The sequence below is a fragment of the Scyliorhinus torazame genome, chromosome 5 (assembly GCF_047496885.1).
Source record: "Scyliorhinus torazame isolate Kashiwa2021f chromosome 5, sScyTor2.1, whole genome shotgun sequence".
Classification (NCBI taxonomy): domain Eukaryota; kingdom Metazoa; phylum Chordata; class Chondrichthyes; order Carcharhiniformes; family Scyliorhinidae; genus Scyliorhinus; species Scyliorhinus torazame.
Genome location: NC_092711.1, coordinates 242,005,531 through 242,025,882, shown reverse-complemented (window position 1 = coordinate 242,025,882; position 20,352 = coordinate 242,005,531). Strand labels below are relative to the sequence as shown.

The following is a 20,352-nucleotide window of genomic DNA, read 5'->3' as shown; positions in this document are numbered from 1 at the left end:
ATCTGCGAGGTGCGGTCTCGGCGGTGAGAAACAACCCAAGGCCAAAATAAATGGCAAAGTGCCGTTGAATAACGGGGTGTTTCTTGGCGCTGCAGCCGCTAAACTCACCCAAAACTGGACATAGATTTTTTTCCAGTTGAATCGATCCCAATGTGTTTTTTTTTGTCAAAAAACAAAATTCATTTTGAAAAATAATTTGTTTCCTTTTTTAAATCCTGGGCGCAATTCAACAGAAAAAAAACCAGAGGTCTCTCATGAGATTTACCGGCAGTGTCCTGTGTCGGGCGCGATGCGACCATTAGATCACGCCACTGTCTTAATTCTCTGAATTCTCTGTGTGTTACACAGTTAATTACATATCACAGTTGCTGAAAAATATTGTTTGTCTGGAAGCAACAGTGCAGACAGGCAGGCCATAGACTGTGCAAAATTCTTATGACCTTGTATTTTATTAGCAGTGTTTGTTTTACATTTCAATTTACAGGCTGTTTTGCAATAAATTATTTTATTGGTGACAGCAGGAGATTGAAGAAAAAATACATCAGTGCAGGCCTCCAGCACCGCTCACCCTGCAGACACCCTGCAACTTTTCAGATAGCTTCAATGGTTGAAGCAAGACATTAAAAAGAATTACTTTTCAAATGAGAAGAATACATTTAATAAAAAATGACAACAAACTTGTAGGTATCAAGAGGAACATAGATGACTTCACTGCACCGAATCATTGGATTGGAGATGGATAAGCCGGGTTGGCTTATATGAAAGAGTATTGGAATAGGAACAGCTGAAACTTTATTGATAATTTTACTTGAAACATTACAAAAGCATTGTAACCTACTAACGGCGGTAAGTATGGAGCTGCACTCAATTCAGTGGCACAATCAGAAAACTGGAAAATGGTCTATTTGGGGTTGGAAATGCATTTTGTTCTGGTTGTTTGAAACAATCTGGCCCCATCCATGATACTTTGACTTGGGATAATAAGAGCGGTTCGACCTTGGACATTTCTGGGCGCACTGTCTGTTTAACTGCCAGAAGGAGTGTTCTTCTCAGTGGCACAGCGGTTAGCACTGCTGCCTCACAGCTCCAGGGACCCGGTTTCAATTCCGGCCTCGTGTGACTGTCTGAGTGGAGTTTGCACTTTTTTCCCGTGTCTGCGTGGGTTTCCTACGGGTGCTCCGGTTTCCTCCCACAGTCCAAAGATGTGCAGGTTAGGTGGATTGGCTATGCTAAATTGTCTCTTAGTGTCCAAAAGGTTAGTTGGGGTTACTTGGTTTGGGGGATAGAATGGACGTGTGGGGCTTAAGTGGGGTGCGCTTTCAAGGACTGGGGCAGACTCGATGGGCCGAATGGTCTCCTTCTGCACTGTAGGGGTTCTGTGACGTTCCTATGGTGGAACACCACTGTGAGGCTAATTTGAATTACAACAGGAGATTCAAACACCCAGGCATTAATTCTCGCAAGGACGGAGGGGGTTTCTGGCTTAGCAAATTGGCGCAGGAGCCCTGGTTCTGCAAGTCCTGCCTCTCGACCTAGAACCCGTAATGTGGAGGGGTTAGAGAGACAGTCGTTAGAGCAACATTTGTGTTTTTTATAGAGTGTATAGTTTGGCTTGGGGGGTATGAGGGGCCATGGGGAAGACATGAGTTGGCAAGGCGAGGCTGTGGGGAGTTTGTAAGAGTGTGAGGGGTAAGGGGTGGAAGGCTGTTTTTTGATGTCTTTTCCTTACAAGCCCCAGAGCACCAAGGCCTGCCTTTCAGACATCTTGGGCGGGGATTCTCCCCTACCCGGCGGGGTGGGGGGTTCCGGCGTAATGGAGTGGCGGGAACCACTCCGGCGTCGGGCCGCTCCAAAGGTGCGAAAGTCTCCGCACGTTTAGGGGCCAAGACCTCACCTTGAGGGGCTAGGCTGCGCCGGAGTGGTTGGCGCTCCGCACGCTGGAGGGAAAGGCCTTTGGTGCTACGGGTGACGCATGCGCGGGAGCGTCAGCGGCTGCTGTCGTCATCACCGCGCATGCGCAGGGGAGGGGGTCTCTTCCGCCTCTGCCATAGTGAAGACCATGGCGAAGGCGGAAGAAAAAGAGTGCCCCCACAGCACAGGCTCGCCCGCGGATCGGTGGGCCCCGATCGCAGGCCAGGCCACCGTGGGGTCACCCCCCGGGCCAGATCGCCCCGCGCCACCCCCCCAGGACCCCAGAGCCTGCCAGCGCCACCTTGTCCCGCCGGTAAGAGAGGTGGTATGATTCTCGCCGGCGGGACAGGCATTCCAGCAGCGGGACTTCGGCCCATCGCAGGCCGTAGAATCGGCAGGGGTGGGCCTGCCGACCTGGCGCGGCGCGATTCCCGCCCCCACCGAATCTCTGGTGGCGGAGACTTCAGGACATGGCGGGGGCGGGATTCACACCAGCCCCCGGCGATTCTCCAACCTGGCGTGGGGTCGGAGAATCCCGCCCCTTGCCTCAGCATTCCGCAGTCTTTATGGCTACGTCCACACTATTTCTGTGGACAGCAGGCTCAACTCCTGTTAACACAACACCCCTCCCCCAGAACAAAAATGAGAACATCCGGGGAACTTTCTCCCAAGGCGACTTTGCAGAGTCACTGCGCTCCCAGTTCAGTCGCATCTTCTGCTCCAAAGACAAGTAGATAATTACTTGGGCGATGGAAAGATATTTGATGGGTGCTCCGCCCCACCACTTTTCTGCCTCACTGGCGGGATGCTCCATTATGCTGGCCCGTCAATGGGCTTTCCTATTGTGGGGCAGCCCCACGCTGTCGGGAAACCCCCGGGCGCCCGCAAAATGGAGTATCCCGTCGGCGGAGTTTCTCCGTCCCGCCGCACTAGATTCCTAGTTCAGCATGCCGTGGTGATTCTCCGGTTTTGCCAGCTGGTCAATGGGCTTTCCTATTGTGGGGCAGCCCCACGCCGTCGGGAAACCCCCGGGCTCCCGCAAAACGGAGCATCGCGATGGCGGAGAATCCAGCCCATTCCTCTTAATGTTATAAAATTTGGAGTAAAGCTTATAAAAATACTGTCGGACCCCATAAAAACATATATTTCCTATGTTGGCTAGAGATGAAGGTATCTACTTCTGTAAAAATTCTTCTTACTGCTGATTACAATCGTTCAAGAAATGGACTTCAGTTTGTATTTATGGCACCAACTTCCATTTTGTGCCTTTAGCATTTTCCTCAATGATTGAAAAGAACTTGGAGGCAAAGGGCAGAGGTGAACAGCAGGAGTATATAAATTGTGCATTTCTACAATTAGTCTGTGATTCAGAACACAATGTTATGAATGCAATAATTGAAGATTAATTTTCAGAGTGAAGGATGCTTGTGCAGAAATAAGAATTAAATACCTAATTATGAGCCAATAATATGATATAAAGTATTGATCATCAAGAGGTTTCAGGAAATTACAATATAAGCAATGTACATCTCAGTTTATGCTGTAAAAGGCCACAAACATGCAAACCCTCCACCACCGACGAACAGTGGCAGCCATGTGTACCATTGACAAGATGCACTGCAGGAACGCACCAAGGTTCCTTATATAGCACCTTCCAAACCCACGACCACACCCATCAAGAAGAACAAGAGCAGCAGATACCTGGGACTCCCACCACCTGGAGGTTTCCCTCCAAATTCCTCACCACCCTGACTTGGACATGTATCATAGAATCATAGAAGTTTACAGCATGGAAACAGGCCCTTCGGCCCAACCAGTCCATGCCGCCCAGCTTTTACCATTAAGCTAGTCCCAGTTGCCTGCACTTGGCCCATAACCCTCTATACCCATCTTACCCATGTAACTATCTAAATGCTTTTTAAAAGACACAATTGTACCCGCCTCTACTACTACCTCTGGCAGCCCATTCCAGACACTCACTACCCTCTGAGTGAAGAAATTGCCCCTCTGGGCCCTTCTGAATCTCTCCCCTCTCACCTTAAACCTATGCCCTCTAGTTTTAGACTCCCCTACCTTTGGGAAAAGATGTTGACTATCTACCTTATCTATGCCCCTCATTATTTTATAGACATCTATAAGATCACCCCTAAGCCTCCTACGCTCCAGGGAAAAAAGTCCCAGTCTATCCAGCCTCTCCTTATAACTCAAACCATCAAGTCCCGGCAACATCCTAGTAAATCTTTTCTGCACTCTTTATAGTTTAATAATATCATTTCTATAATAGGGTGACCAGAACTGCACACAGTATTCCAAGTGTGGCCGTACTAATGTCTTGTACAACTTCAACAAGACGTCCCAACTCCTGTATTCAGTGTTCTGACCAATGAAACCAAGCATGCCGAATGCCTTCTTCACCACCCTGTCCACCTGCGACTCCACCTTCAAGGAGCTATGAACCTGTACTCCTAGATCTCTTTGTTCTATAACTCTCCCCAACGCCATACCATTAACTGAGTAGGTCCTGGCCTGATTCGATCTGCCAAAATGCATCACCTCACATTTATCTAAATTAAACTCCATCTGCCATTCGTCGGCCCACTGGCCTAATTGATCAAGATCCCGTTGCAATCCTAGATAACCTTCTTCACTATCCACTGTGCCACCAATCTTGGTGTCATCTGCAAACTTACTAACCATGCCTCCTAAATTCTCATCCAAATCATTAATACAAATCACAAATAACAGTGGACCCAGCACCGATCCCTGAGGCACACCACTGGTCAGAGGCCTCCAGTTTGAAAAACAACCCTCTACAACCACCCTCTGCCTTCTGTCGTCCAGCCAATTTTGAATCCAATGTATTGCGGTTCCTTCACTGTCGCTGGGGCAACATCCTGGAACTCCCTTCCTAACAGCACAGTGGGTGTATCTACACCTCAAGGACTGCAGCGGTTCAAGAAGTCAACTCACCACCGCCTTCTGAAGGGCAACTAGGGATGGGCAATAAATGCTGACTTAACAAGTGACGCCCACATCCCGTAAATGAATTTTTAAAAAGGAACCATATTAGCTTCTTGGGCGCTCTACCTCCTTTGAATGACTTGCATTTTCCAATGAAAGGTGATATATTTCTAAAGCCAGGCAGCCAAGCTGGTGACGGTTTTTTTGTTGCACAATGCCATTTTAATATTTGCCAGCATGCATATATTCCACATAATAAGAATACAAATTCAGTTACAAATTTTGAAAGAAACAGAGTTTTGACTGATATTTATTTATTGTACTGCTGTATCTTTGACAGCGCAGCCCTGTGTTCAATCACAATACCTTCTTTATCCATGCAGTTAAATCTCTTCCAAGGGGTAAGATGCATCTTGTACACAATAAAAAAAATAACAGATGGTCAGTACACAGTACTGTTACTATGGGTTTATAACACAGCATGGCCTTGATTAAACTTAGAACCACATGGAAATCTGTGCATCATTCTCTTGTTTATGAGTTCATACATAATCATGAGGAATGGAGGGTACATGAGGATGATTTCAACTGATTGATCTCCTCTATGCCATAAGAAAATATACCTTACCTTAGCTTGATCAATCCAACCATGAACACTTGCTGCTCAACATAGGTTGCTTGCACTAGAGTTTTACTTGTATGCATTCTGAAGATTCCATATTTCATCACTTAACTACTCATTCCATTTTTATACTATGTAGATGAGACTCAACTCGTGATGCCGACCATCAGAACCAGTATCGAGAAGTTTCACATGGCTGGACAAGCATTGCCGCCTGGGTTCCCAGCACCATTTTTATTTGCTGATGGACTGTCCTCAATAGAAACACTTCTAACCAATATTCAGGTAAACCTAAATGGCATGAAAAAGCTAGGGATAGAATAGTTTAGTTTGATGTTTATTGTGATCTGTAACTATTGGAGTGCCTATCAAACCCAGTGCTTGTAATTTATGGAAGAGAGTCCAACCAGGCAGATGCTGCAGTCGCAGCAGGAAGGGACATACTTAAATGTAAATTCACAATGTCTCATTATAAAATGGGGGAGAAAATGTCCTCGTATTTGTACAGAAATTGTAATAATTAGCTAGCTATACCAAACACCAGAAAGCAGCGGTAGCAACAACTTGTCTTTATATAGTCACTTTAAATGTAGAAAAATAGCCTACAGAGCTTCACAAAACGTGAAAAGGAAATGGACACTAAACATTAAGTAAGCTTGCTCAAACAGGTGGATTTTGAGGAAAAGGAGAGAAATGTAGGGCCATATTTAATGGAGGCAACAAGTGTCTCCCCTGCTGACTGGAGAGTCAGTAAGAACCCTGCGTCAGCTCTTTTTAGAAAGCCTATTAAATGTATGTCAGGCATTTAACTGGACAGTGACAGGCTTCTTTGGGATCAAGGACCCTGGGGGCAGAAGTCCCACCCACAGATAACTGCCAGCCAATCAGAGGCTGGTGGATTTTCATTGCCCGACAGTGCCACTGTAGAGGTGGTGGCTGCTGCCAGTTTTACACCACCAAGGCCCATGATTGCCAATGGACCAGGCACAGGTGAGTGAAAGTAGAGGGGTGGAGATCATAGAGGGTTGGCAGCCAGCAGCATGGTGATGGCTCTCATGCAACCGTCTTCTTGATGCCAAGTCCCATAATCAAGAACTGAATGCCTTTGAATAGGGCCCCCAGAAGCCCAGAGGCACCTCAGACCGAGTTTACTTTTCGGGTTTCATGTACAGCCACCACTGGGTGAATACCAGCAGCAGCGGGACAAGGCCCTTAAGTGGACATACGGACCTTGCTGCCAAGGACTTGAAAGGGTTGGAGGTGGGAAGGCAGAGGAGTGCCCATCCACCAACCCCTCGCTGGATTAAATGTCCACCCAAACACCAAACTCGCCACATGGAAGGGCATTAAATTCCATCCATAGGGCGTAGATTAAGGAGAGAAATTAAGAACGTTGAGTCTAGGTGGGTAAAGGCATGTAGACCAGTGATGAGGCTAAGGGTAGAGGGTAAACTAAAGTTCAGAATGAAAGTGAAGATGGGAAAGGGGAAAAGAAGTTACAAAGATAGGGAGGGGCTTTCAAAGTGGTAACCAGGCTCAACAAGTTCTCGTTAAAACATAGCTATGAGCAAAGTCTTTTTCAGGCCCTTCACTCAGAAACTAATAGACTTAGGTTCTGTTAAAAAGATAGATAACAGAGTTTTACTTAATAGAATTCACCCATTTAGGAACATCAAATAAATTCTCATAAGCAGACTGGCCCACAATCATGTCCCAAATTATCACAAATTACAATCCTTTAGAGAGTGCATTTTGTTTAACAGGCTTCCACCACCTTTCCACATATACAATACCGATTGAGCAATCCACTGGGATCTTACTTTAGTAACACAACAGGCATAAATATAATCCCTTCCTCCCACCAAAGGAGGCAGACCTAATCACTGAAAGCAGTGATGCAATAAATATGGAAAATTGTAGTTAATAATGATTAATTATATCATTAGCCATTCAACATCTCATGTGTTGCATAATAAATAACATTGACATGAGCCTAGTCTAATGAAACACTATTCTATTGATTTTAAATTATAAAATACATTTGGATAATGTTTGCAAACCCCAGCCTATTTAAAGGTGGAGAATTCAATTTAAATATGCTATAAAGAAAGTGTCAATTTCCAAGGTTGGCATGTTCGATATGTTGTTTCCCTTGATTAATAGCAGTTTGTAGAATTTTTAAGGAACTTGTTTCTCTAATTTCAATACATGCCTTAAGTTTATTACCCCGACAGCTCAATGCTCGAGTTCACCAATGCTGTATTCAACAGCTACAACATACTCAGAATCTCTTGGGCCATATTTTCTCCTACACAAGATCCATACAGACATATTTACCCTTTTGTCAAAACTCATTGATTTAGAAATCTGAGACATCACTCCCAGATGTGTGTCACTGTACCTACTCTTAACTTGCTCGAACTGGGTTACTCATTCGCTGGTTCCTCTCCTCCGCAAATGGTGGCTGTTGTCGCATTAACTGCTAACTCACCAAATTTGTGTTTTTGCTATTCCTCTTCTTACTTCCACATACCTAAAAACTGTACTGTTTGAACTTCTCCCTCTCATCCACCCACGATTAGTCCAGCATTTCTTGTTCCATCTTTTCCTTCTACTCTTCAAACATTGAAATATTCTTCTTTACACAAGGATCATAAAGCTGTTTGAATTTTACACACTTTTTAAAAGACAAAACTTAAAAGGCACATTCAATTTCTGGACAATGCACACCTGTTTTCTATGTAATTTCTCAGCAACATAGTTACAAATCTTTTAATATAAACCCTTTAAAATGTTGCAGAATGATTCAACTTCAAAGTATGCATCAGGGCATCACGTGAATAGTGTTGATGTATTCTATTATGTGAAAGAGAATAAGTTTAGAAGTCACATCAGGCCAACTTACATTTAGGCGTTTGTCGTTCTATGCCTCAGGATCTTTGACAAATAATTCAACTGGTATCCAATAGAAGATACCTTGACTGTAATGAGACATTTTGTGACCCGAGTTAAATCTTTATAATGATTCTGGACCAAACCAGATTCTCTTTCCCTATTTGTAAAAGTGTACCAGACCAGTGTAGGCTTGCTATTTTCACCCAGTGCTTCACAAATTCCAAAGTTCCTCATTGCGATAATTTTTAAAAAAACTTAAAGTGCCCAATTCTTTTATTTCCAATTAAGCGGCAATTTAGTGTGGCCAGTCCGCTTACCCTGCACCTCTTTGGGTTGTGGCGGGGGACAGGGGACGGGGAGGGGGGCGGGGGTGGTAGGGAAGCCACGCAGACATGGGGAGAATGTGCAAACTCCACATGGACAGTAACCCGGGGCCGGGATCGAACCTGGGTCCTCGTTGCCGTTAGCATGCTAACCACTGCTCCACCATACCACCCCTCTTTGCGATAATGATGTGGTCCGTTCTTGGCCAGATTACAAAAATGTTTTGTTTTTTTAAGTGTCATACTTCAAAGGTACAGAACCTATGAAAATGATCTCTTTCTCCCAGAAGGCTGGTAATCCAAAGCATTTGTTAGTTTGCATATGTTGAGAATGGAAATTAGATCATATTTATTTAAATCAATTTACCTGATCGGAGGAGAACATTGAGAGGGGAACATTTTGCCATTGGAGGTGAGATCTCAAGAAAGGTTTGCTGTTTCAATTAGGGTGGTGAACAGTGCTGTACTCTGCCTGGGAATATTAATAGCCAGCAAAAAACGTAGAAAGAAAATCCTTTGCTCCCAGAATTGTATTTAGGATCTCTACTGTATCATTGAGGTTTAGCTACTCCTATTTCACCACAGTTCTATAATTGTACAGGGCCTGCTGAAGGTGGCTGTAGACAATGCACGCGTGCAGGAGAAGCAGATACAACAGGAGAAGAAAGAACTCAAACTGGAGCTGTTCAGAGAGAGAGAAATGAGAGAAACCTTAGAGCGACAACTCACAGCAGAACAGCACAACAGAGGTAAGGTCTCCTGAAATCAAGCAAGAGAAAAAGACAAAGCAGAAATGGAGCAGCCCATTAAAAGTTTAATGCTCTAGTTAGGTCTGAATTACCTGGTTTGACTCTGTTTAGTGGCAGAGGCAGTGGTAGTTGCGCAAGATGGAAAAGAGTGTCAGCCTCGTCGAGGCGAAGGCCGTTGAGGATGAATATAACTAAGCAAAGGATTTCAGAGGGTGATATCGCCACTTTCCAGACTAAGTTCCCTAGGATAAATTATCTAAACAGGTGCCAAAGCTCATTGCCGTAGAACAGGAAATAATCCTCGGGATTATTAAAGAAGTCCGAATTTACTGCAGCAGCTTTCTGTTAATCAAGTCCGAGTTAGATATTGTTTTCAATATTTGACAAGAAAATTCCATGACAATAATTATTGGCACCAGGGAGAAATCTTAGATCACCAAATTGTAATAACTTTCCCAAAAAGCATGAAAAATAATGGATCTGGATGATGATTCTAATTTTTGAAGTGTAATTTTACCCTGACTCAGTCCAAGTACTTTATATTGATGAAAGCTATACAAAAATGTGAGATGGTTTCATTAATATGTAGTAACTCTGTACAATTTCATATCTAGTTAGTTGTTTTTTCCATATACAAAAACATTCTCCATTATCCCTATTGAATAGAATCCCTGAATTTTGAATATACATTTGGTTGCAAAGTACACCACTATAGCGCATAGTTTTATTACTGTGAGTGTTATTGTGGTCACAGTAAGAAGTCTAACAACACCAGGTTAAAGTCCAACAGGTTTGTTTCAAATCACTAGCTTTCGGAGCACTGCTCCTTCCTCAGGTGAATCAGGAAAGCAGTGCTCCGAAAGCTAGTGATTTGAAACAAACCCGTTGGACTTTAACCTGGTGTTGTTAGACTTCTTACTGTGCTCACCCCAGTCCAACACCGGCATCTCCACATCATGTTATTGTGGTACCTAAAATGTCTCCGCTCTGTGTAAACACATTTTCAGTGCTGTTAATAAGGGATGTGATCTGTACATTAGTGAGAGAAGGGTTGAAGGACCAAGATGTGGAATCAGTTTGGGTGGAGCTAAGAATGAGCCTGGGGCAGCAAACATTGGTGGAAGTTTTTTTTTGTAGGTCACAAAAACTGTAATGGTAACGTTGGGCACTGTATAAATCAGGAAATTAGAACTACATGTACATGGGTAATTACAAATAGACTGGTAAATCTAATTAGCATTAATTCTGTTGAGGATAAATTCCTGGAATGCATTCAAAATGGGTTTCTGGAGCAGTACGTTGAAGAACCAACTAGGGTTTGGCTAATTTAGATTTAGCATTATGTTACAAGAAAGGCTTAATTAATAATCTGTAAGGGCCTTTTGGAAAACCTGACCATAATATGAGAGAATTTTATATTATGTTTGAAAGTGATATAGTTCATGACTTTTCAAAGTGTGGGTCATGCCCCACGGCTGGGTCACAGGCATGTGTCAAGAGGGTTGCAGAACGATCGGTAGTGGTGTTCCCGCGGTGGTACCAATCGTGGGAGAAGCGCCCAACGGCCGCTACCGGCTTTCAAATGAGAATAATAGAATAATGCAGTTTTCCAGCAATATGTGACAGCAGTGAGCAGGTCACGGGCCCTGCACGTATACTTGACGCCAAACGTCCTGTACGTACGCACTTTGGCATGAAATCACGGAGGAGAACCTCTTCCAATTTCTAGCTGCTAGTAAGTAAGGCAAGAAGACTGTGAAGATGGATCATTTTGTTACAAGGAAGAGACAACCAGAGACACAAATAGGCAGGTACCTACTGGCCAGGATTTCACACCTAAATCTACTGGAGAGAGCTGGTTAGGGGAGTCCATGGTAGGATAGAGCAGTGCAAGCGTTAGCTCTATAGAGAATTCCAGGGCCTCTGGTGAACAGCCTATATACCATAAAAAGAAGAAACTTAACTCTGGAACAAAGCAGTGTAAATACGACTTCTTGAGGTATGGTTTTGTCAATTGTGCCAATGCAAATCAGGATGCAAAGCTCATGTGTGTTATATGCACAGAAGTACTAACAAATGAAAGTTGAAAACCCTCAAAACTTCAAAGGCATATGAAGGCTAAGCATGGCAAGTTAAAGGACAATTCTCTTGATTTTTTTCAAAGGATGCAGCGAGAACTAAAATCATCAGCTGAAGTCCTTAGCAGAAATGTAACATTGAGAGACAAAGCACAATTGGTCTCTTGCATGGTAGCTTACCGTGTAGCTAAAAGGAAAATGCCCGACACCACAACAGAGATATTAATTCTCCCTGCAGCATTAGACGTGGCTCATACGGTCCTTGATGAGAAGTCAGCTGAAAATCTGAAATGCATCCCACTTAGTGGTAACCCAGTGGCTTGCTAAATTTGTGATATTGCTGAGAATTTATAAGTCCAGCTTATTTCTCATTTAAACTCAGCACATGAATTCTCAATTCAACTGGATGAAAGTACAGATGTTTCAGATTGTGCAGAATTAAATTAGGTATGTTTAAATTAGGTATGTTTGGCATAATGAATTTGTTGAGGATTTGCTGTACTTACTATCATTACCAACCAGCATGATCGGTGCACCGATTTTTGAAGCATTAAATAGTTACGCGGTTGAAAAGTGTGGGTTTGATTGAGTTAATTGCAGAGGAATCACAAGCGATGGGACAGCCAACATGACTGGAAAAAACAGCAGAGTTATAATAAAGATTAATGAGGCAGCCGGTCACGACATTGTTTGGAATCATTGCTTTATTCACCATGAGGCATTGGCATCAAAAGGAATTCCATCCGATCTTGAAGCAGTGGTGAAAGGAATTGTGAAAGTTGTGAATTTCGTTAAACGCAGCGCACTCAATACCAGGCTCTTCAAGATTCTGTTTTCCAATATAGGCGCTGAGCACATACATTTATTACTCCACACAGAGGTACATTGGCTGTCAAGGGGTTGGGTGCTTGACAGAGTTTATGAACTGAGGTATCAAATCCACGTTTTGCTCCTTGAGAAATCATCCCCTCTGGCTGATTCATGTGGTGATGAAACTTGGATGCTGCCTATGTCTTACCTTGGAGATATCTTTTCAATTCTAAATTAACTGAACCTCAATTATGCAAGGGAATGATGATGATTGCTTTTGGCACTGTGAAGAAATAGATGCTTTCCAAAGGTCATTGAAAGTTTGGCAAATGAGAGTACAAAGCCAAAACTACATCATGCTCCCCATACTGCTACAACACATCGAAGAAAACATTGTTAGTAAGCGAACTATCAGTAGACTGGCAAGCCTTATTCAGTCGCATCTGGCTGTGCTGATGAACAGTTTTTGTCGCTACTTTCCAGAGGAAAAGTTTCAGATTTTGAAAGAGAAGAAGTGGGTGAAAGATCTCTTTGAGTCTGGGACCCCAGAATCAATTATTAACTTACAACTGACTCCAAATGAGGACACTGAACCTCTGCGCCTGACCTGTGACAGCACATTAAAAACACGTCATGAGGTTGTCAGCATTCTGGAGTAACATCTCCGAGGAGTATCCAATGCTGAGTAAAACAAGCATTGTGCCCTAGAGAGAAACCAAAGGGAAAATTATGGAAAATCTCAGCAGGCCTGGCATTGTGCCCTGCATGACAACCTACACATATGAGGTTGGATTTTTCATTCTCACAAAGATGAAGATGGCACAAAGGAACCTGCTGAAATCTGCAGCTGATATGCACATTGCCCTCTCCTCCTGTGCACCTGATTGGAGTGAGATCGTAAGGACCAAGCAGGCTCACCTATCGCATTAAAGGTAAGCATAAGTGGAGTTTGTCGCGAAGGTCGACCAGCATGGGCTATGAAGATCGGCCTGCGTGGGTTGGCAAAAGTGGGTCCCGGGAAAAAAATGTTTGAAAATCATTGATGTAGTTCATTCTGAAACTAGTGTCTTAAATCTGAACGAAGGAATCTATAAAGTTACGAGGGATAAATTGGTTATTGTGGATTGGGAAAATCCACTAAAATATTTGACAGTAGACAGGCAATGGCTAGTACTTAAATAGGCATTACATGGTCTACAACAAATATACATTCCTCTAAAATGCAAAAACCCCAACAGAAAAGGTGAATCAACTGTGGCTTAGAAAATAAGTTAAAGTTTGCATTGGACCAAGTGGCATATAAGGTTGCTGGAAAAGGTGGTAAGCCCAAGCATTGGGAACAATTTAAAATCCAGTAAAGGGAGGACCAAGAAACTGATAGAGAAAGGGAAAATAGAATATGAATGCAAGCTAGCGAGGAATAAAAAGGTGAACTATCAAAGTTTCTTCAGGCATGTGAAAAGGAAAAGATTAGCAAGCACAAATGTGAGTCCATTGCAAGTGGACACAGGCGAATTTATAATGGGGAATGGCAGAGAAACTAAACAATTACATTGTGTCTGTCTTCATGAAGGAAAATACAGAAAATCTCCCAGATATATTAAGGAACCAAGTGGCTTGTCAAAATGAGGAACTGAAAGAAATTAGTATTGAAAGAATACTCGAAAAATTAATTGTATTGAAGGTTGATAAATCTCTTGGAACAAATAAGCTACATTCCAGAGAGTTGAAGGAGGTGGCTAGAGAGACAATGGATGCATTGGTGGTTACCGTACAAACTTCACAGGTTCTGGAAAGTTTTTTCTGGACTGGAACGTAGCAAATATAAACCCACCATTTAAGAAGGTGGTGGGGGGGAGGGGGAGGGGTGGGGGGGGGGGGGGGGGGTGGGGGGGGGGGTGCAGGGGGGAGGAGAAAACTGAGAACTACTGGTCTGTTAGTCTAACTTCAGTAGTAGTTATCTATTATAAGTGGTGTGGTAACTAGCTACTTAGAAAAAAATGATAAGATTGGTCAGAGTCAACATGGCATTATGAAAAATGTTTGACAAACTTGTTGGAGTTTTTTGAGGATGTTCTTTGTAGCATAGATAAAGGAGAACCAGTGGATGTGATGTATTTGGATTTTCAGAAGACTTTTGATAAGGTCCTGCACAGGGGGTTAGTACACAAAATTAGATCACATGGGATTGGGGGGAATATACTGGTAAAGATTGAGGATTGGTTAACAGGCAGAAGACAGAGAGTAGGAATGAACAGGTCATTCACAGGATGTTACTAGTGGAGTACCGCAAGGACCAGTTCTGGGGCCACAGTTGGTCACAATCTTTAACTAATTTGGCTGTGAGGACCAAAAGTAATGGGTGCGATCTAGTGACTTCATCGCGCCAGACTCGGGACCGACAAGGCCAATAAATCTTGCGAGAAGCCTCTGGCAAGATTTTTGATGCTCGTTGATCTTGCGAGGCATTGTGATCTGGGTGGTTCCAGATTTGCTTATTCAAGTGAGTAGTTAGTCTCACTTGAATATGTTCGTGCCGGAGTTACCCAAGGCACGGGATTAAATACCTCGCCACAGAGACCCACGGGGGCGCAGTTTAGCACTGGCTTACACAAACGTGTACCAGCACTTACGGAGGTCTCCCAGGCAATCGGGGGCTCATGCGTGGTTGGGCTCTGGGTCGATGGTACTTTGGCACCTGTGATGCCACCAAGGCACTGCAAGGCTGACAATGCCCAGGTGGCATCTTGCCAGTGCCGGGGGTGCCCTGTCCTAATCAATGACTCCCTAATTGGTAGTTGGTTCAGAGGCTGTGGTGGAAGGTCCAGAGATCGGAGTGGCATTTAAAAAATAATGCATGGAGGCAGCAAGGAAACTGGACAGGCTAAGTGAATGGGCAAGAACATGGCAGATGGAATATAATGTGAGTAAGTGTGAAGTAGTAAAAACAGAAATGCAGAATATTTTTAAATGGTGAGAGGCTGGGAAGTGTTGATGTCCAAAGGGACCTGGGTGTTCTTGTTCATGTGATACTAAAAGCTAGCATGTAGGTAAAGCATGCAATTAGGAAGATAAATGGTTTGTTGGCCTTCGTCACAAGAGGATGTGAGTACAGGAATAAAGATGTCGTGCTGAAATTGTGTAGAGCCTTGGTGAGACCGCACCTGGAGTATTGTGCACAGTTTTGGTCTCCTTAGTGAAGGAAGGATATACTTACCATAGGGCGAGTGTAACGGAGGATCACCAGATTAATCCCTGCAATTGCAGGATTGTTTTATTAGGAGAGATTGAGGAAAATAGGCCCATATTCCCTATAGTTTCAAAGAATGAGGGGTGACCTCATTGAAACTTCCAAAATTCTTACAGGGCATGACAGGGGTGATGTAGATGTTTCTCCTGGCTGGTGAGTCTAGAACCATGGAACACAGTCTCAGAATAAGGGGCAGACCATTTAAGATGGGGATAGTGGGTGATGAATCTTTGGAATTCTCTATGCCAAAGAATTGTGAATGCTCACTCAACAAGCATGTTCAAGATAGAAATCGATAGATTTCTAGACACTAATGATATCATAGAAGAGAGATAGTGCAGGGAAGTGTCATTCGATGCACTGAATGGCCTACTCCTGTTCCTATCAACTACTTTCAGGTTAGAAGCTGTTTCATTTCGTCTGGCCCGGCCCAAGTTTGTAAAGGTGCAATGCTGGTGCTATTCAATGTTGGTAAAGTAGACGGGGAGTGATGCTGCACATGCTGAATGTCTTCAAGGGTTCTGGTCAGACTACTTGCTCCCAGTGATGAATGCTAACTGACAATCCTCCATGGCTGCAGCATGCCAGCAAAATTAAGCAGAGCCAACAAAATGGGGCACAAACTGCTCAAGGAAGAGGTCTCAAGGAGGGCAGAAGGTCTCTGAGCAGGAGACGATATCCACCCAGGCTATTCATGGAGAATTGCTTGCAACTCAGGAGCAATGGCAGGAGCATTTTGTGCCACTTCTCTATTATACAAATGATGTGCACACTGAAACCCGCACCTCTTGCAGACAGGCATGCCGCCCCGGAGCAGGATGAGGGTGGCACTGCCCATGGCTGTGAAGGCAACTGCAAACCTGAACCTCTTTGTATCTGGATCCTTCCAGCCTGGCATAGGCATTGTCCGCAATATATCCCAGCTTCCCATACACTGCATGATAACGGAGGGGAGTACATAGCATTTTCTCTGACCAGAGAAAAGCAGGCAGAGTGTGCTGTTAACTGCAAATACATGGCTTTGCAGCAGCCACTTCAAAACGCTGAGATGAGCAGCAATTAGAACAGTTTCCACTCCATGAAATTGCAGTTGATGCGTGACTACATCACGTGGCAGTACGTGGGTTAGGGTTAGGTATCCTGGCAATACTCACAATGCCTCTATTTTGTACCAGCCTGCTGTACCACCAGTATTTGAGCTACCACATTAATTCAGAGGGTGGTTACTTGATGACGAGGGCTATCCACTGACCATCTGACTCATGGCCCTGGTGCTCAACCCAACCACATGTGGGCAGTATGCAGATAATGAAAGCCATGCTGACAAATGAAGCCTCAACAGCCAGACAGTGGGGGTGCTCGAGAAACACCTCCACTGCCTATATGTCTGGAGAAGGCCTATAGTACTTTCTGGAGCTTATGACATGACTGACCATGGTCAACAAGTAGCAGAGTGGCACAGTGGAAGCGTGCTGGGCCCACAACGCAGAGGTTGATTAATCAAACCATAACTGGCTGTTGTCTTCTACATCCTGCACAGCCCATTCCCCCATCAGGACATGACACAGCCTTTTCCCTCATGAGGACACAGTGTAGCCCTTTCCTCCATGAGGACACGGAGCAGCCCTTTCCTCCATGAGGACACGGCACAGCCCTTTCCCTCATGAGGACACGGGACAGCCCTTTCCGTCATGAGGACACGGAGCAGCCCTTTTCCTCATGAGGACACGGAGCAGCCCTTTCCCTCCTGAGGACACGGTGTAGCCCTTTCCATCATGAGGACACGGAGCAGCCCTTTCCCTCCTGAGGACACGGTGTAGCCCTTTCCGTCATGACGACACGGTGTAGCCCTTTCCGTCATGAGGACACGGAGCAGCCCTTTCCGTCATGAGGACACGGAGCAGCCCTTTCCCTCCTGAGGACACGGAGCAGCCCTTTCCCTCCTGAGGACACGGAGCAGCCCTTTTCCTCATGAGGACACGGAGCAGCCCTTTCCCTCCTGAGGACACGGTGTAGCCCTTTCCATCATGAGGACACGGAGCAACCCTTTCCCCCATGAAGACACAGAGCAGCCCTTTTCCTCATGAGGACACGGAGCAGCCCTTTTCCTCATGAAGACACAGAGCAGCCCTTTTCCTCATGAGGACACGGAGCAGCCCTTTCCCTCCTGAGGACACGGAGCAGCCCTTTCCCTCCTGAGGACACGGTGTAGCCCTTTCCCTCCTGAGGACACGGAGCAGCCCTTTTCCTCATGAAGACACAGAGCAGCCCTTTCCCTCCTGAGGACACGGTGTAGCCCTTTCCATCATGAGGACACGGAGCAGCCCTTTTCCTCATGAAGACACGGAGCAGCCCTTTTCCTCATGAGGACACGGAGCAGCCCTTTCCCTCCTGAGGACACGGTGTAGCCCTTTCCATCATGAGGACACGGAGCAACCCTTTCCCCCATGAAGACACAGAGCAGCCCTTTTCCTCATGAGGACACGGAGCAGCCCTTTCCCTCCTGAGGACACGGAGCAGCCCTTTTCCTCATGAAGACACAGAGCAGCCCTTTTCCTCATGAGGACACGGAGCAGCCCTTTCCCTCCTGAGGACACGGTGTAGCCCTTTCCCTCATGAGAACACGGTGTAGCCCTTTCCCTCATGAGGACACGGCACAGCCCTTTCCCTCATGAGGACACAGGACAGCCCTTTCCGTCATGAGGACACTGCACAGCCCTTTCCGTCATGAGGACACGGCACAGCCCTTTCTCTCATGAGGACACAGCACAGCCCTTTCCCTCATGAGGACACGGAGCAGCCCTTTCCCTCATGAGGACACGGAGCAGCGCTTTCCCTCATGAGGACACGGAGCAGTCCTTCCCATTGTGTATGCAGAAAGTAGTTAGGAGGAGGAGGCAGCCAACATATCCACTTTTTTGGCCAGTCTGTCAATGAGTGGCTCATCACATTGTGATATCAAATAACATAACTTCCCATTTTACAGTAATCCCCCATCTTACCTTCCTACAGTTACCTATCATGACTCACCGGATAGCATTCTCCCCCTCCAATTCAGAAATCATAGATTCAAGTCTTCAGGATTTGAGCACAAAAATCCGGCTGTACTGAGGGAGTGCTGTGCTGCCAGGGGTGCTATTTTATGGATGAGTGCTGTGTATCAGAGAATACATCACTGGTGAAGTTTCACATGATTTATAGTGACAACTACAGTGAGTTTTTGCGTGGACTTCAGTTCTTCATCTTAGATTGTATGAGCAACATCCTTAATAAAATCTTGTTTGTAAGAATCCAGAGTGTGGCATCTCCATACCTTTGCTGTTTGCATAAACTCAATGATATAAGAATGAGCCATAGGGCAGGATTCTCCATTGCAAGCCCGCTTCGCTACTGCTGCCAGTGAGCACAGAGAATTTGGCACGCGGCCAAATCTCCGTTGGCTGCAGCAGGAATGGAGAATCCCACTGGCGTGAAGGAACGGAGAATCAAAGTCATAATCTTGGCCTTGTAAAGGATTCCATGGTATTATTTTGAAGAGCAATTCCTAGTGTCCTGGATAATATTTATCATTAAGACATCACAAAATAGTTTATTTTATCATTTATCACTTTGCTATTTGTGAGCGCTTGTTGTACACTAATTGGCAGCAGTGTTTCTTACATTATGACAGCGAGCACACTTCAAAAAGTACTTCAATGGCTGTAAAGCACTTTGAGAAATTCTGTGATCACTAAAGACGCTATATAAGTAGAAACATTTCTTTATTCCCTTTGCTGCTGATTATCAATCAACGTCCTTTAGATGAGCAGGGATCTGCAAACCCTTTTCTCCCTGGCACTTGCTGCACCCACTCGTGCTCAGTTACTCAGCACTTGCAAAACCTGCCTCTACTCCACCCAGTGTCAGCATTGAGCTGGTGAGACCAAGTGACAATGTTTCATCAGGATCATCTTCCTATTCCTCTTGGACTTCATGCTCTTGTATCACTGTCTGGCCAGGTTATTGTTCTGGGCAATCTGAAAAGGGAAAAGCATGGGATTGGGGTTATGTTGAGGCGAGGGGTGGAGTAAGAGCTGTATGCTTGCATCATCTGCAGCTGGTAAATCAGGAGAGATGATGGGGAAGTGGGATGTGAGGAAGTGGATTACTTAGTACCATGGTTATCTTCAGTGGTTTCAACCCCACTCCTGGCTACAGCCTCCATTTTGGCCACTCCAATTGTGGCCAACGCCATCTCCTCCATTGAAGTGAGGCATTCATTAGTACCTGGTCAGCCACCGGTTAGGAGCTGGTTATGTTCCACTATGTTCTGCAAGAGAAAGAGAGAGGAAAGTGTGTGCAATGTGTTTGGTTGCTATAGTTGAGTAGGTGGTAATATGTAAAAACTGTGAGATGTAGTTGTGAAGTTTACAGCATTGGCTTGTGTGAGGTTGAGGTGAAGTTGTAAGTGTGCGTACGAGTCATAGTCAATAAAGAACATGAGTAGGTGAGTGAAAGTGGAATGGTGTATTGAACAGTCTGTGAGGCTACTGGTGCAGTTGGTAGGTTATGGCATTTGAACGTGTATTCGCTGACTTTGACCATTGGTGTGTAGTCATTGAACTTGCAGCATTGTATCCAGGTCCTCAGGCCTACACGGCTTATATTGACCACATCACCTATTTGCTCCTACTGCCTTCTTGGTGTCAGTCTGGAGGACCTCTGTTCTCCTGTCCATCTCCTGCATTAAGGCCTCCACGGATGCAAAAGAGAA

General features: G+C 44.9%; 1 protein-coding gene across 5 annotated transcripts in view; it reads left to right on the top strand.

Annotated features, from left to right (window-relative positions):
* dacha (dachshund a) overlaps positions 1–20,352 on the top strand; it is a 589,340-nt gene that overhangs the window by 513,287 nt on the left and 55,701 nt on the right. For all 5 annotated transcript variants that reach the window (XM_072505220.1, XM_072505221.1, XM_072505219.1 and 2 more), the window contains 2 exons: positions 5,634–5,779; positions 9,314–9,461. In XM_072505220.1, the coding sequence (XP_072361321.1) occupies positions 5,634–5,779; positions 9,314–9,461 (294 nt within the window). The remainder of the gene's footprint in view (positions 1–5,633; positions 5,780–9,313; positions 9,462–20,352) is intronic.